Below are 18463 nucleotides of genomic sequence, written 5' to 3'. Positions count from 1 at the left end.
CCATGAGAAGAGCTTCATTCAAGCTCCTTTCTCATATCCGGAAACCGCATCCCAGAATCCCAATTTCTCTATCTACGAGAGATTTCTCCGCCCCCTCTCTCAGTTCCCCGCCAAAACCCGTTCTTGAATTCTCCCCTGCCTCTCAATCTTCACGCTTCTCCACCTCCTATTCCAATCGGTTTCCACCTCATAATCTCAGCGCGCAGAACCCCTTTTCCCAGGATGCACCGCAGATGTCGTCACGGCAGAGGAGAATCAAGGAGAAATCAGAGCTCGAGGAGGCGTTTGAGGCCGCCGAATCGCTCGACGAAATGCTCGCAGCGTTTAAGGAGATGGAGGCCTCCTTTGACGAGAAGGATTTAGCCTTGGCCTGCTTGAAAATCGGCCTCAAACTCGACCGTGACGGCGATGATCCCGAAAAGACTCTGTCATTCGCTCAAAGGGCTCTGAGAATCTTCGATGAGAATGAGGGTGATTCCGGGAAGAAAATGTCGTTGCCAATTGCGATGACTTTGCATCTGTTAGGATCTTCTAGTTTTGGTTTGAAAAGGTTCAGTGAGAGTTTGGGGTATTTGAGTAGGGCTAATAGGGTTTTGAGTAAGCTTGAAGGGGAGAGCTCTTACAGTCCTGATCAGGTTTTGCCGATTCTGCACGCGGTCTGGTTTGAATTGTTTAATGTTAAGACGGCGATGGGGAGGAGGGAAGAGGCCATTCTTGATCTGAGGAAGGCTTTGGAGATTAAGGAGATGATTTTTGATGAAGATAGTAAGGAGCTTGGTAATGCTAATAGGGATGTTGCAGAAGCCTATGTTGCTGTTCTGAATTTCAAAGAGGCGTTGCCGTTTTGTGAGAAGGCTGTGGAGATTCACAAGGCGCATTTTGGTAATAACTCGGTGGAGGTAGCTTATGATAGGAGGGTTCTTGGAGTTATCTACACTGGGTTGGAAGAGCATGATAGAGCTTTGGAACAGAATCAGCTCTCGCGAAAGGTGTTGAAGAAATGGGGCCGTAGTGCTGATTTACTTCGCGCAGAGATTGATGCTGCTAATATGCAGATTGCTTTAGGGAGACATGAGGAAGCTATCAGTACTTTGAAGGGCGTTGTGCAGCAGACTGAGAAAGAAAGTGAGGAACATGCAATGGTGTTTACTTCCATGGCCAAAGCTCTGTGTAATCAGGAGAAGTTTGTGGATGCGAAGAAATGTCTGGAGATTGCTTGTGGAGTTCTCGAAAAGAAAGAGAGAAGCTCTCCTCTTGTAGTTGTGGAAGCGTATATGGAGATCACAACACAATACGAGACAATGAATGAATTTGAAACTGCAATATCATTGTTGACGAAGGCGTTGGCAATGTTAGAGAAGCTGCCTCAGGAGCAGCACTCCGTGGGAAGTGTTTCTGCTAGGATTGGTTGGCTGCTACTGTTAACAGGGAAGGTGGAAGAAGCAATCCCGTATCTGGAAGATGCTGCAGAAAGGTTGAAAGAGAGTTTTGGATTGAAGCACTTCAGCGTGGGATATGTTTACAACAACTTGGGGGCAGCTTACATGGAGTTAGATAGGCCGCAGTCAGCTGCCCAGACTTTCGCATATGCAAAAGAGATCATGGATGTCTCCCTTGGGCCACATCATGCCGATTCAATAGAAGCATGTCAGAATCTTTCAAAAGCATATGCGGCTATGGGAAGGTAAACGTTCACAAAATCTTTGCCTTGATTGATTTCAAATCTATTTTTTCTTGCATTAGCGCTTTATGATTTTCGATACTAGAAAAATATATTTCATTCTTTCTGAGAGCACTTCATAAATGCAACAAAAGTATCTCATAAATATTATGTTTAAAAGTACGTTCCACTATCATTTACAAAGACCACATGCACCAGTTGTAGGATGTGTTAATTCCTAAACTGAATCAAACCGCTTGCTTTTACCTGTTCTGTGTATAAGATACATGAAAACATAAACTCTTCATTATGTTTGGTTGTGTGATTTTCTTCGAGTGTCAACAGAGGGATGATGAATATGTTTTCTGTTGTCAAGATAAAGAACTCTCTCTGTCTGAGTGATTGCTTTCTTCATGCTTTATAACGATGGAAATACAACTAAAAATTGTGCTATGCGCCCTGTGCTGTGTGGTGACCTTGATTTTCTTCTTTGTGCTGTAACTGTTAAAAAAACCCTCATTATCCTCGAGAAGTTAAACTAAAGGACCAGTAAATTACTATATCCGTAGAGTCTTAATCAATGGAAAATAGACAATTGAAAATCTGACAAGTGGACAAATCTGATCTGTGAGAAATTCTACTTACTTATCTCTACTGACGGATACTTCAGTTTAAACACCACTGGCGTATCTTTCGGCTTTAAAAATAGTAAGAGAACTTTTTCAATTTTTTTCTGCTCGAGTCTTGTGACACTCTTACTTTAGGTTTCATATGTATAATTGTGTATTCTTTCCTATATTTGATTTCATTTGAAATTTTAGTGTTAATCGACTGACAAATGCATTTGCTGGTCCTGACAAGTTTGTACCATGCATGTGATTTGGGGCTATTTTAGTCAATTTGGGTAGATTCTATGTGTTGCTTGTAGTGGATATTTTAACACATTCATTATCATAAGTGGTTAAAAAATTTCCACCCTAATTCATATTCTTGCCTTTTTGTGGATCTCAGATTCTAACTGCGAACCTGTTCACATATTAGATCAATTCTCACTTTAATAAGCCTGTTTACTTTAAAATTTCGTGTTTTGCATTTCTGTTTCTTCTTGCACACTTATTCATTCTTAAATGTAACTGACCCTCTAATATAATAATGTAGTATATTGTCAAAGTATCCTAATTCAGAAGATTAAGCACATGATAACTATATATAATATCTTACAGAAGCATCATACAGTCATACTGTTGGTTTGGCGTTTGACATTTCTGTTTCTTCTTGTACACTTTTCATATTACGCACGATGCTAGTTTGAATCGACAGATAGTGACTATTCAATCTTCACCTCTTAACAGTGATGTTCATTAATGCATATATGACAACTTCAATAACACAGATTTCCACTGTTTAAAGGAACTTGAAAACGGATGCTGTTCTTATTTTGCGATTTTTGGAAAACATCATTAGTACTGTCACATTTTATAGGGATAGAGGTTTATTAGTATACGGGCAAATGCCATCCTGATAAGTGAGGTAAAATAATACTTTGATCAAGTAATGCTGGTCTTTAGTTTACTTGATCTTGGAGATTGAGTTTCTTAGAATCTTATAAAATGTGCAAAGATTTAAATTTTGTGATTAATCCTTCAAGTTCCATTAATTGAATGCTATGTTCTTAACCTACAAGAAGACTGAAAATAGTTACTTGATGTGCCCCTGGTTATTCTGGTTTGGTAGCTGCACATTTTGATAGCTCCTTTTATCATAGGCAGACAAGATTGTAAATTTTGGTTGGAAATCCAATGGTGAGGAAACTATATTGCGTAACCCTCTTCTTTTTCAATTGCTGCAGTTACCCGCTAGCCATGAACTTTCAGGAGAAAGTAGTTGAAGGTTGGGAGGGACACGGGCCGAGTGCAGAAGACGAACTGAAAGAAGCTATTCAAGTACTGGAGCAATTAAAGCTGAAAGCTAGTACTCTAGTCTCTGAAACGCTTATGAGTGCATTGCCTCATCCAGATGAGAATGGAGGCGGCTCTCTGGAGAATTCACGCTCTGCTATTTCGGCTATAAAGAGGTAACACCATGGAGCAAAAAATTTGTTACACAATGAAGGTGTTGGGGCAGCTGCTATGTTCACCTCTTTCATCTCAACACAAACATGCTGTCTCTGTTCATTTTACTGTCTATTGTTGATCAATGTTTGTAGAGTAGAGCAGGAATATTCCATTACGGTTTCTTTGTGATGTAAGATCTTATGAATACGCAATCAATCCAATATGCTTCTATTTACAGTCAGATCCATCCTTATTGGTTTACTGAAATTTACTACAGAAAGAAAAGCCTTATCGGTATAAGGAACTATCGAATGATTTCGTTTACATGAAAGATGATGTGAATGTCGAAAACAAGATGTCCTAATCTCACTGCAGGTCAAACAGCTGATACTAATCTGAGATGCAATATACCCAAAACACAAACACACACACACACAATATTACTAGTAAATCAGTAGTCAGGGCATGTGATGTGAGATATTGTTTTATTTTTTGAAGTCTGAATCTTAAGTCCAAGCTTCTATTCTACATATTTTTTAGATCTTGTTCACACTACATCTTATTTTCAACTGATCTGTAAACTTGCAAAACAATCATTTTCATTCATGAAGAATTATGTAATTCTCATTCTTGTGCATCTCTGTAACTGTTTGATAATAATTTCATTTCTCTAATGAATGTTGTTTCCTACAATCTGAAAAATCTCCTATCCTAGTCAAAAATACAAAACAAAACATATTAAGTGTGGATTTGCTGTGATATACTTAGTTTGTCTCAATAGGGAAGAATTGCATTTCTTGACCCTCTGCCATGTCCGAAGGAGAAGATGGATCTCCGGCTTCTGCTGCCGCCCTCTTCATTGCTCGGAGCCTCACCAGCTTGCCTGTTCTGCCGCAGAATCTCCTGAACTGACAGGTAAATGCAGCGGTCTGCAGCAGAGTCCATCGAGAAGGATCTTCTGATAGGTTGGATGCAGAATTGATCATCCTTCTCTCCCAAGTTGATGACTTCATCTCCCATGATTGAACCGTGGCGAGCTTTCCTGTGCTTGGACTTGCCAAACTTTCTTGAAGAATGATTGCTTCTAGATTGCTGCACCAAGAACCTGCTCGAATCGCCTCTCTCGTGCTGTCTGTTTTCAGACAAGGTAGCTCCATCCTCTCCACTTATTACAATCTCCAGAAACTCTTCATCACCTCCGAAGATGGAGCCCACTGCTGGCCGTGGTTCTTGAGGGGAGGAGTTTGGCGCAACGATCCTCTCTATCTTGTACCGGTTCCTGCCTGAGATTGCTGACCTGCACAGCGGGCAGTTGGAGTTGCTGAGCAGCCATACATCGATGCAGTCGAGATGGAATGCGTGGCTGCATTTGGGCAGAAGCCTTAGCATGTCGCTTTCTTGAAACTCATTGAGACAGACCACACATTTGGAGATGCTGCTGCTCTCCCCTTGCTGCTTGCTGTATTGGAATGTTGGGATTTCTCTTATGAGAAGCTCGTTGAGGCCGCGGCTCTGCCACGATTCGGGGGAGTAGGATGCTGGTGGATCCTCATTGAGGCGCGCCCTCCGGGTGGGGAAGCGCCTCAAGGGGTCGATCAGGTGCCACCGGAAGCAGCACTTGGTGACGAAGATGTAGTAGCTCAGGAGCAGGAAGGCCGTGGCTGTGATGCCTAGTGCCGCGACGGCTAGCATTGGGAACCCATCGTCGGAGACCGGAGGCGGAGGCTGGCCGTTGATGGGCGGTGGTACGGCTTGAGAGTTCATAGGAGGGAGGAATATGTGTGTTAGATAAGAAACTTGGATATTGGAGTGAATAGTTGAAAATTGATGAAGATAGGCTAAGTAATAATAAGATACAACACCAAATGGGTTGACATAAGTTGAAGAAAATGATGATGTTAGCTAAGCAATCATAGGATCCAATTCCAAATGGGATGACATGTAGTTCAAGAGTTGAAAGAAAAAAAATTATGGAGAGAGAGAGAGAGAGAGAGAGAGAATTGTATGGGAAATTAAAAGTCAAAGGTTATAGAAAAATGGCTTATATAGAAATATTTCAAGAAGAGTAGTGGCATGTGATGTGAAGATGCTTAGACATAGAGACATGGGAGTTGGAGAAAAATGGGAAATTGAATAAAAGAATAACTTCTATGGCAGAATAGTTTTTAGTAATGTGAGATTTCCTAATTTCAAGAATGTATTAGAGATTTATTTTCAGAAGATAGCATCATGATTAGTTCAAATTTTGTTGACTTATTGCTACACTTGACAGAAAGTCAAAGTTTCTAATTTTGTAGAGTATTTATAGAAACGAGGTGGGTTGAAATTGGTAAATGTCTGTATTTCCAAAACCATTTTCACATGTCAAACAACACTCGGTGTACTAAGACACAATATTTTGTCAATATTTAATTTACAAAAAAAAGGAGATCTCAATGGGATTCTCTACATTGTGGTTTGTTTAGTAGTCAAGTATATCATTCATTCCATGGAAAGTGATAAAATATAGTTGATGACCAAAGTGCAGACATAATGTGAATGAAATAATTATGATAGGTGTGGAAGGAGATTAGGAAAAGAGGGAGGAGCGTGGGAGACTTCATCACTACTCTTTTTTTGAGCTATTGCCTAATTACTTAATTACAGAATTTATACAAAATATTACTCTTTTTCTTGATCTAACCATTGTGAATTGGCAAGATCAAAGTAAAGTGTTACCCCTCATGAAAAATTAAGGAGATCAAACCGCAGCCAACTCATAGATGAGATATCCCAACAAGCTATTGCTTAATATCAGGTAAACGAAGTAACAAATTGTTTAAACTATCTTATACTGTATTAATTTAAATTGACACCCTTCATGTAACAAAACTACACGACCACCTAAATTGGACGAAACTGAAACCAAAACCGCAGGTAAACAATTCCTTCATGGTTAGGTTATGGTTCAACAATTTGTTCGACAAAGCAATCAGTCACGCTGGGGTGTGCCGTTCCAAATGCGCGAGACAGTAGCAATTCGGGCAATGACGCGCGATACCTCCACCCACACCCAACTATAGGAAGATTTAATCAATCACATGAGATTTGGCAACCGTTAGCTGATATCCTGCATCATTTTTCTTGCGTAGCTCTTGAGTGTGGTAGTTAATTTTCCGAACTACTTGATTTTAGGACTAAATAGTAAATTTTGAATTTAAATTATGTAATTTTAGGATTTGAATTAAGTCATTCTCGCGTTTTCTTTCAATGTATTGCCTTTTAGCTCTAACTATCTGGGTTGTAGGTTATGAAAATAGAGTTGTTAGCCAAATAGCTATATCCTCGATCAATTGATCGAGTTGTTCATTTCGTAGAACAATTTTTTCTTCCAAATCATTTTCTTCAAGAAGATTGGAAGTATCAAAATTAGAACTTGATGACAATTTTTGGGGAGAGCTGGTTCAATAATTGTGAGGATTTGTGTGTACTTTTCGTGAAGTATATATGTAAATATATAGTAGAAGTTATTTGTTGAGCATAAGATTCCACCACTATCATTTGTGAGCACATAGGATGTCATTGGATTCCACCACCACTTGTGATAAATAATGACTTGTCATCTAGTCATATTTTGATTTTCGTGGTTACATGGGATGTTATTGGATTCCTCCACCACCACTTATGATAAAGAATGACTTGTCATCTAGTCATTTTTTTATTTTCGTCATTACAGGGATGTCATTGGATTCCTCTACCACCACTGGTGATAAAGAATGACTAGTCATCTAGTCATTTTTTTTTATTTTCGTGATAAAAGAATTGATTTTTTTGATTACATGGAATGTTATTAGTAATATGTTATAGTTAATTAAGTATTCTTTATTAAATGATTTTTCATTGAATTTAAAATACTAATTTAACTATATTAGAAAATAAACCTATAAACTAAAAAGAAAATTGCGAGTAAGAAGAGGAGAAGTATAAATTTAATCAGGCAATGGGACAAACTTTGATAATTTGAAAAATCTGAATCTCTTGTTCGTATCAAACATTGGCCGTAGGGCAAAAGCCGTTAAACATTACTATTGCTCTGAATTACGATGACACTTAATTTACATTTAATTATGGAGAGGCACATTTAATTTTATATTGCAGAAAGAGGTGTGTATTTCATCCACTAGTAGATGATTTGTCACGCCCGCATTTTCTAAGGATAGAAAACACGGTTGATCGTGACTAGGGGAGGGTTAAAGAAGCGGGAAAGAAAGGGGGAAAACAACGCAGATCGATCATAGCTCGAAACAAATGGGAATAGCTCGAATAAAATCAGAGTATCTCAACAATCAACAACTCAAAAATGAATACTATCCTAGTGATACAAGAACTCAAAAGAATGACAACTACTTAGCGGAAGCATTTGAGAGAAGGAATATGCCACGTGTGAAGACATGACACATTCTAAACACTTAAATTTCTTCAACGGTGTTGCTCAACACCCACCGCACCCGTCACGCTCAACCTGCACATTTTTAAAAAGAAATGCATGGCTGAGTACTTGATGCACTCAGTGGACAAATGCCAAAACAATTTTATAAAAAATATTTATCATGCCACCATTGAGTGACCTTGGGGTTTTAACTTTGAAAGGGCCCGAGACACTAAAAATATCTCCAACACAAACTTTCAACTCATCCTCAAATCCTTTTTCCTCATCATTTCAAAACACAACCATTTCTCCTTGATTTATTTAAGAAACTGCCATATCTGTTCTTTAGGGTGCCGTGTAAGGGGGCCACTTTCCACGAGCACAAAAACCGGCCAACCCATTCGATGACTCACGGTCCTCATCGTGCACTAGTCCGAGTAGGGACGCACCCTTGCTAAGACCCGAATTCGATTAAAACTCATAGTAGAGACTCACTCCCCTCTAAGCAATCAACAACATCAACATCAATCTCATCAACATCAACATCCCGTGAATGAGAATGTGGCTTCAAACTCGATCACTAGATCGACCGACCCAAAAGACGGCTCACGATCCCCACTGGTGTACACTAGCCTGAGTAGGGACTCACTCCCTAGTCAGACCCGAATTCGATTATAATAGGTCTAGTAGGGACAACTCCCTTGCTAACAAACAGATACACATTTCTCAAACCAAAAACCTGGCATGATATTCCCTTTGCAAACTTTATTTTCCTCATAAACGTATTTGAAACACAAATCACTTTTCTGTCAAGGTCGAGCATCAATTCACATCACATCAACAAAGCCAAGCAATTTATAATGTCACTCAATAAATCAACACATAGCACCACATAACATGAGCAACAACACTTTCACTTTGATCACATATCTCGCCTCTTCATTGGAATAAATATACTAAATCAATCACATATAACATGATGCTCAAACCAATATATTAAAACGAAAGCTCTTGAAAACACTTTAGTTCGAAAGCCCACCTCAATCGTTTAATTTTTCTGAATTTGAATTCCTTACTTCGACTTCCGTTTTATCCGCGGAGAAAATCCCTTCATTTAGTTCATGCTTCTATTCTCTTTCATTTATTTCCGTGCTCGAGCGGCCATTCGCATCCACTCATCTGCCCAAGCACATTTATTTTCCTTTAGCCCAAGAAATAAACTCTAATCATCCCAACTCCTTCAAAAAGTCATGCTCAAACTCATTCCATCAAATAATTCCTCTCGGCCAACTTAAACATGGAATTAGCCCATTAATCACTCATCTTTTCCAGCCACACATTTAACCCACATACTAGCTCTTGTTATCCCAAATTAGAATAAATTCAAACTTCTCATTCATGTTACCTCATGTCTCCCAGCTATCGGTTTCTCAGCTCTACGCCGTCGTTCATCCATCTGTACCGTCATTCAGCTCCATCACCGCCACGAGTAGTAGTATGCCCCGTCGCCTCTCAGTTTCACATAGTCACAACCACTGCCGCTGTTGCTGCAGTGCGTGCGACAGCTCGGCGTCGCACTTCACTCTCCCGGCCTCTCCCTCGTTCTACTCTTTCTTGTATGCCATCAGCACTGCCGCTGTTTTGTGCCCGCTGTCACCGTCGTTCAGCCGAGCAGCCATTGTCCGCCATTCGCTGCTGCTGTAGTCTCTCCTTGCTCTCGGTTGCTCTAAATCTTGATTATGAGATTTCCGATTTTTCTTGGTATTGAATTTATGTTTAGAAAGATCGTGGGATTGATGGGATATATATAGGCAAAACTGATAGATATGGATGGATTTGGTGGTTGGAGAGATTTTAGGGAGTAGGGATATTGATGAATAAACCGTGTAGAATAAGGTTAGGAGAATGATTTCATGTTGACTGAGGATTTGACTGCAGGATTGGAAGAAATAATAAATATTTTGGGCTTTTTCAAATTGGTCCCAAAAAGTGAAATACTTCTCTCGACAAATAAATAAAGACGAAAATTTTTTCGGATGCACAAACGACGTCACTACGAGAACGAATAAAAAGGTTGAAAAAGTTGGGATGTTACGTGATTGCATAAATTTTGCATAAATTTTAAAAAGAAATTCAACAGATACATATTTAGTCAACAAGGCCAACAATAAAGTGGCACATGTCTTGGCGCCGAATGGTACGAATGTATTTGTTGATGAGCATTGTGTTAAATAAGTACTTGTGTTGTTTTTTTGGATGTAGTCTGTCACGACCGCCCTTTAGAGTTAATGAATACGGGCTATCGTGATTAAAAGAACTTAGTAAACATACGAAGAAAACTAGGGTTTCAATAAAAAGTTTGACCAATAATTAATATTTAAAAAAAACGATCAAAGGTTTGACATTATCCAAAAGATATCAAGTTTTCAAATATCCAAATAATTAGGTTCAAAGCTAAATAAATGATGAGTAAAAACAATACCTTAGCGAAAGTGTTCTAGAGAAAGAGTCACATCATGTGTGGAGACACAACGACACTCGAAGTTCAAAGATAACCAAATAATACTTCAATTTTAATTGCTCAACACCACAAATTTCTCATCGCCGCTCAACCTGCACATAAGGAAAACACATGCAGGGCTGAGTACTATAAAAATACCTAGTGAACTTATGCCGAAAACAAGTTATCAAAATAATATTTATCATGCCATCGATAAGTAACCACCGGGGTTTAGCTTTAGAAAGACCCGAGACACTCAAAATCATTTCCATTGTAAAAAGTCGACTGATCAGTCATTTTCCCATAGACGTTAACCATATCTGCACATACATGATATGGAATGTGGCCACAAACCAAGTCACTAGACCGGCCAACCCATACGCTAGCACATGGTCTACCATATGCGTACACTAATCCAAGTAGGGTTTGCGGCCCTACGAGGACCCAAATTCGATTTAAATAATAATGGCAAAAGCCACATCAGATAGGCACGTTAAAATCAAATCACGGCATGATAAATATAGTTTCATTCCTATCGATAAAATATTTAGGACATTGTCCTTATTTAAAAGAAAGCCCACCTCGAGTGCTTAATCCACAAATATATTCTTTCCCTTGCGATCACGATTCACTTGCGAAGAATCACCTTTAGAATTTACATAACATATAAATCAACACACTTTCCAAATAAATAAATAAGATGCATGCATCATATGTCTCCAATTATCTTCCTCGTTCAAGACTACCAATTTCTCACGATTAGGGGCTTAGGTATTTTTGATTAATTCTGCCCTATCACGCCCCAACCATTCATATTAGAAACATGCCCAACCAAATAAATTCATTCAGTCAATTTTAATTTAAAACAAAAGCCCAATAGTTAAATAAAAAGTGAAGCTCTTGACTTCAATGAAAGACAAGAAAAAGAGTACACTTCCATTTTTATTTAAAAAAAAAATACACGTACACATACTCCCTTCCCAAAGTAATACTGTCACTTTCCACCTCCTCTTTGAACTAGTAACACAATTCAAGTAAAAACAATATAATAAGAATTCAAAAACTCCCATTTGTTTACACGTACCCTCACATCCCGTTTTCTTTTAAAGAAACTACGAACTAAAAATACTTATAAAGAAATCAGCACAAATAAACAATGAAGAACAAAACTTCCCATTCCATACCGTCGGCTTTCTCTCAAATTCACAACAAAAAAATTGAACAGCAAATTAGAGCTTCGACGCCCCCACCCATAGCCGTCGCTCGGTGCCGCAACAGCCGCTGCGTCGCCACTCCCGCGGCCCCGAAGATAAGTTCTTAATTTGGTTTCACGAATTAAAGTTCGGTTCTTTGTTGTATATTGTTCGAATTATTGATTTGCTTCGGTTACTGGTTTCGTGAGATGCACAAGTATGGAATTGGATTTGGATGGGGAAAGTGTATACCTTCAATTTGCTGACAGATTGTGAAAGAATAGATGATGACACTTTCCCTGATTTTAGTTCTCGGTTCCTGCCAGAGAACGGGATTTGTACGTCATTGTGTGAAAAATATTTGCGAGGAAGGAGATGGTAGATTTCTGAAATTACCAAGCGAAAGGATTGAATCGTGTGTGGCTTGAACAAAAGCTTGTCTAACTCTATGCTTCCTCTCTGTTAAAAGATATTCCATGAGTTTGATTTGAATAGGGTGGCATTAGTGAGATAGAACAAAGATGGATGGCTACCTCGGTGGAATTAGGATTGAGAGGGGGAGAATGATGAACTCTCTCTTCTCTGCCGCCTTGAGAATTTTTTGTGATTCAAAAGTGAATTGAGGGTGACTGCAGAATTGGTGTTAGGTGGAGAGATAGGGTATGGAGATTTATACTGCATAACGTGGGAGTATAATTGGGAGTTAGTTGTGGTTTAGATTTGGAAGAGATTTACGGAGTGGGATATGTTTTTTTTAACGTGGGAAATGGGGTGGAATATGGGTAATTAATTTCACAAAAAATAATTAGGATTGACTAATTTTATTTCTTTAGAATTTTATTTGCAGATCACGGGGGAGGAGAGGAAAAATCTCTGCATAATATTTATTTAAAATTTGAACTAAGGAAAGTCTTGGTGACCAAGTCAAAGAGGAAAAGATTTAATTAAATTAGTTTGATTCACGGTCCTTTGTATTTTATTTAAATTGTGCAACCCACAATTTATTTTCCATAAGACTGGATTTTTGTATTATTTATTCAATTTATCGGATCCCACACGAAATTGAGTCCAATAAATATTCCTCACAGAAATGAATTATTTAAATTCGCATTGTGATTTACTTCACAAATTTCTAGCTCTCATAACAAATTATCAATTATTCAAAAACAATTAAATTCACCTCACATCAATTATTCAAAACAGCCACGTCACATATTCAACAAAGTTGACCCAGTCAAAATTCCAACTCAAAATTAGGTCACGAAAAGTATCCAACAACAATTCCACTCGACAATTAATACACGGACTTCGCAACATTAAAAGCATTAAATGCAAGTACTTTAGGGTTCGAAAATTAGGGTTCAAAAAGTGGGGCGTTACATAGTTTGTAGTAGGAAGTAAATATAAAAATGATTTGTAGGGAGTGGGACAATTAAAGTTTGATACTCTGAAAAATGTTACTATTAATCTCTTATTGTTGGGATCAAACATTATTATTGGTCTGATAGAGACTGAGACTTAATTTACATTTATTTATGGAGATACACATTTGATTTGATCAAGCAGAGTGGGGTGCGTTAAAAATGAGGGTCTCCTGGCGCGAAAACTTGATCTTCTGTGCCTCCTCCCTCGATACTTGGTATGCGTTAGCAACGACATCGACCGGAAGTCCCCTGATGGCGGATGTGCGGCCGCTCAAGGTGTTGATGGCCGCATTTTCGTTGGTGTTGAATGCAACCCACTCGAATCCCTGCTCTGCAGCCTGCTTGACGACAGCGAAGTTTTGGGGTACGACGAGCACCTGGCCCTCTCTGAGCTGCCCGTCGAACACAGCCTGGCCACGATGGTTGACTATCTGGACCCGTGAGGCGCCGCGGGTGGCGTAGATCAGGGTGTGGGGTTGGTGTACCAGTGAGGTGAGAATATAGCATTCTATGTATAATAATAATAATAATAATAGTAAAATTAATTAGTAAGTTTGAATTATTAGTAACCAATTAATAATAATACTGCCATTATAATTACCCTGTGGAGGACTCCTCTGGCAGCGCTGAGTTGAAGGAAGCTGAGGATGGGAAGGTTGAAGCTGTTGAGGCTGGAGAATCTTCCGGCGCGTGGGTTGTAGAAGTCGGCGCGTGAAGCTCTGTCGAGATTCTCCTTGACTCTGGCGCTGCAGAAGGTCTCCTCGAGGCCGTTGTGTTGACGTTCTTGTTCTTGGCGGCTGCGGTGGGGCTGGATCAGCTGGATGCTCTTCTCTGCCCTTATAATGTGGCCTCTTCCATCGTTTTGGCGGTCTCTACATCGACGTTGAATGCCTCTGCCAACAACTCCTCGTCTAAACCGCTGAAGACATTTCCCAATTCTGACTGGGCTTCTTGGCTTCCGCGCAGTCTCCTGTATTGCTCCTCCTCTTGCTCGCTGCCCGGGTTTCCGGCCAAGAAGAAGGACTGCAAAATTTGGATAATTAGTTGGATGAAATTGGAATAAAGCATATATTTATTAGTATATGAGTATGTATTAGTATAATTACCCACATACCCTTGGGTTTTGGTCGAGTTGGTTGGCATAGTTGGAGTTGTGGTGGAAAACAACAACAACAAGCTCTTGATCGCCGTCGTTGTAAACCCAGTGAGCATCACCTGCCCTGATGGCGATGACGTCTCCCTTCTGGAATTCCTCAACTTTCTGATGTTTGTCGACTCTGAATCTCTGGCTTCTTTCCTCCCGAGAAAATTGTTGTTGTTGGCCTGATTCGAATGTTTCGGCGCAGCCAGAGGTCAGAACTCCGTAAGTTCCCCTGCCTGCATAATTTGCATGAGTACATGAAACCATGAATCCATAGAAATAGTATATTCCGAAATTATTATACAACTAACCTTGGACAACGTAGACGAGAACTGGGGCGTTGTGGTAGACAGGCAGAAGGAGGCCTCTCTGCTGAATGATGTGGCGGCGGATGGAGACGCCGGCACATCTAAACTCATTGTTGTGGTTATCCCAGAACTCGGTCTGTCCGCCCTCCGATCTCACGGTGTAGGACGGCTCCCGAGCGTCAATGTTGCTGACCTGGCATTCACCCTGCTGCTCTCTAATGGCGTAACCACACCCTAGCAGCACAAGAAAGCTTAGAAGTGAGAGGGAGAGCTTGGCCATGGCTGTGCTGTGTTGTATGCTGATGCTGAGAAGTGGCAAAGCGGAAGCGTCGGTATTTATAGACCATTTTGCATGCAACACTCTGCAAACTAATGGCTGCATGCCTCCCACCTATGATTTTGTGCTACAACTCTCTCTCTAATAATGACAAACTTCATCTCTCACTTATCTATCATTTGTATTTGGATGCAAACAAGGTCACATACGTCTACCCTCTTCTATTTCTATTCATCTCATATTTCAATTTCACTCAACTTTGTGGATAATATTCATACTGCTCCCGATGGTCATCTTTCCTTTTTTGTTTGGCCAAACAAGATGATCACTTTTCAATTTTGAAATTAACCTCCTCTCTTATCTCTCCTCATTAAAATATTCAACTACATTTTTCCTTTCTATTTTATTTCACCTAACAACACTTCCTAAAATCACGTGCCACTCGAGAATATGGTCATCTTGAATGGGACAGAGGGAATACTTTTTTCTAGTGTTCCAATTCCCATATTTCATCAACGCTTCTCGAAATAAAAAAAATACTGCTACCAATTTGTTTATGTCTTGAAATTATGTGTAGATTATATTATGTAAATCAGACTATTTTTTAAAAACAAGTTCTCGTCATTCTGCAATAATAATGTATCCTACTTGCCAATGTTTGATACCTCAACAAATAGAGATTAATAACATTTTTCAAATCATCAAACTTAATTTGTCCCATTCCTTACAATTCATTTTTATATTTAGTAGAAGATTTAATTAATTAGGATTCCTTGATATATGTATTCCTTGATTCCCACCTATCGACTTTGCTTTTGATTTCTTTTCTTGCCAATATATTGGGCCTTATATTTTCAAAAATACTAACGGAAATTGTATGAATCCTTCCCTAGGGGAAATATTCATTATAGATGATTGATCAATTAATTCGTGTAATTCTTAATCATATATGCACTTGCGGCTCGTCTATCGATAATATTATTACAGGAAACTATGGAAAACTATCATTGTAGAAAATTTTGATATATTAACATGATGTAAAAATATACACTTCTTATAATTGTTACCTCAAGTTCAAAACAACGAATTTTTTTGCTAAAAATGTTAGCAAGTGTTGCATGAAAAACATTGGATTCTACACATTTACTCTATGGTGCAAGTTGCCATCCACAAAAAATTACATAGAACCAATAAGCAAAAATCAAACATGTCGAGATTTACTCGCAGCACGCCTCTAGCTAGCTAGTAGCCGCGGATATCTCACATTACAAAACCCCAAAAACAGAACAAAAAAAAAAGAAAAAGTCAACCGATCGAAAATCAACTACAATTAGCAACATTATCTGATGTTTTTATTACCGCATGCAGATAGAATTGCTTTGTTTAGCCGAAAACCTAAGTAATGTGATTTGGTAGAAATGGTGAGTTCAATTGTGGATCCTATGGATAGGCATACTTGCCTTGGTCTTGTACCTGTAGAAAGCCTTCTTCCTTGTGAATGAATGATTCACTATGCTTATCACAATCTTCCTTCCTCTCTTATGTAGAACGAGTTTCTCATGCCCTCTCCCATCCTCTTTCTTGCAGCAAGATCTTGTATGAGCAATCGTCTTCTGGCACGAACTCTTCTCTATACGCCACGTCGTATCCAATCACAGTTATAATCCCAGGTTACACTCACCCTACCTGAAACAATCATTAGTATGTATGTGTCAGGGTTCGTCGATGCACACCTGAACTCACATTAGCATGATATTGTTCACTTTGGGACAAAGCGTCATAGTTTTGTTCTTGGGACACATCCCAATAGGCCTTATATTTATTGCTTGCACATTTTCTAATTCTGTGGTATGGGATGGTTTGAACCCTAAGAATATGTATTACCTCGACGGGTATTTGTATGAGTTCAGTGCCATTTGCTCTAATATAAGCTTCGAGAACTTTGTCTTCGGTTGTGAATTCTGTGTCGTTCTCTCTCTCCTCAGCCCGCCGTATTGAACCAGTAGTATTCTCTATGGTAGCGTACCTGCATTTTGGATAAATCAAGCAAGAGTAAATCTATTTTAGTAAATAGTACTTATGTTTTGATTAAGTACTTGAGAAGTGTCTCTGTAACTCTTGATTGCTTCACAAATATGAACTTGTTCTTGCTCCTCTTCGTCACCAACCGCAGCTTCAAAGCGTTCAGCGTCAGAAACCACGATGGCACATTTATGATCAGCTGCATATATCCACAGCCGCGTTATATATATATAAAAAGGGTTGTGATCAAATGTTAACTATTTCTAATTTCCAATCCAGAACCCATAACTTTTTTCAATTTTGTAGTACATTAAAATTATCATGTTTATATACTTATGTATTTGTGTTGAAAGTTCTGCGTTCTAGATTAGAAATTAGTTTTATTTTAACGCGACCCTGTATGAACTGACATTCTTGTGGACGATGCCGGGATAATGATCGTGGAGCAACGCGATCATCTTCTTCCCAATGAGCTTCATCTCCTTGGTGGTGGGCCCGCCCGCGTGCCTCATGTCAACGATCTGGACGATGGAGTCGACGCCGCCAGACTGGAAATTGAGACGGCGGATGCCTTTCTCGAGGCAGAGCAGCCTCCACCTCAGATACTCATTGCAGCTCTGCTGCCCCATGCTCATCAGGTTCCTCTGATACTCCCTCCCAAGACGCTGTAGCAGAGGGGGCGCCCCTCCTTGTCTGCGCCGCTCGCGAACCAGACGTTGTCCCACGGCGGCGCCAGATCGTCGTCGGCCGGGCGGAAGTCCGCGCGCCACCGCAGCGTCCTGCGCAGCGCGGTGAAGGCCTCGTACACCTTGTAGCGCTTGGGCCTTGAGGAACTTGCTGAGGACGGCGGCATCGGTCGCCTCCACGCCCCACAGGCGGGCCCCGTCATCGTCGTCGTCGTTGGTCGTGAAGAGGTAGTTTCCTTTGATGGCTTCCTCGACACGGAAGCGGAACTCGGCGAGGGATTTGCCCCGGGAGCGGGCGTCGATGAAGTGGTCGTCCACTTCGTCGTCGTCGCCGCTGCTCTCGGGGTCGATTGTGGCAATGTGGACGAGCTTTCCCTCGATGATCATTTTCGTTTAGATTGGTGTTGGTCTGTCTTCCGAGCTCCGGCGGCAATGATTCACCAGCCGATGAAGGCAGACTTTTTGTTATGTTATGTTATGTACCTTTCTCTCTAATATGGTCTGCATCCCAGGAGTAGCCGACAATGGCATGTGTGGGCTCCTTCTCATCATGGGCAGAGAGCCGATTCTTGGAGTCATCACAACAAAGGGCCATTCTCTTGCTTGTTTAGGTGGTGGTTTGTTTAGGTTGTTCAGTGGCTGTTGCTGCTCTAATGCTGCTCTGTACACGAGTGGTGACAACGCCGGCTTTCTTGGACTCTCCAATTGAGCGTTAGTCTCTCTGTATAGAAGGGGTGATTCCAGTGTCCACCGCGTGGTACCGGTGGCCGGTTCGTGTTCTCATCCATAA

At 40.1% G+C, this 18463-nt stretch overlaps 2 protein-coding genes and 2 pseudogenes across 2 annotated transcripts in view; 1 reads left to right on the top strand and 3 right to left on the bottom strand.

The window, feature by feature from the left end:
* LOC121762458 (protein KINESIN LIGHT CHAIN-RELATED 1-like) overlaps window positions 1–3955 on the top strand; it is a 12231-nt gene extending 8276 nt beyond the window's left edge. The window contains exons 2-3 of the mRNA XM_042158342.1: window positions 1–1684; window positions 3510–3955. Of these exons, the coding sequence (XP_042014276.1) occupies window positions 3–1684; window positions 3510–3738 (1911 nt within the window). The 5' untranslated portion in view covers window positions 1–2 and the 3' untranslated portion in view covers window positions 3739–3955. The remainder of the gene's footprint in view (window positions 1685–3509) is intronic.
* Window positions 3956–4355: 400 nt separating this feature from the next.
* Window positions 4356–5500, bottom strand: LOC121761647 (RING-H2 finger protein ATL16-like). The gene has a single exon (XM_042157278.1). It carries the CDS (start codon window positions 5476–5478, stop codon window positions 4489–4491), a length of 990 nt encoding a protein of 329 aa, XP_042013212.1. The 5' UTR covers window positions 5479–5500; the 3' UTR covers window positions 4356–4488.
* A 7873-nt stretch (window positions 5501–13373) lies between these two features.
* On the bottom strand, window positions 13374–14968 carry LOC121760446 (annotated as a pseudogene).
* A 1157-nt stretch (window positions 14969–16125) lies between these two features.
* On the bottom strand, window positions 16126–18060 carry LOC121760445 (annotated as a pseudogene).
* Window positions 18061–18463: the final 403 nt, after the last annotated feature.

This window comes from Salvia splendens, chromosome 13 (genome assembly GCF_004379255.2).
Source record: "Salvia splendens isolate huo1 chromosome 13, SspV2, whole genome shotgun sequence".
In the NCBI taxonomy this organism is placed as follows: Eukaryota; Viridiplantae; Streptophyta; class Magnoliopsida; order Lamiales; family Lamiaceae; genus Salvia; species Salvia splendens.
This window is presented reverse-complemented; position numbering and strand designations above follow the sequence as displayed.

Excerpts from the sequence above, each read along its gene's own strand:
- LOC121761647 (XM_042157278.1), bottom strand. The coding sequence starts at position 5,478 with ATGAACTCTCAAGCCGTACCACCGCCCATCAACGGCCAGCCTCCGCCT.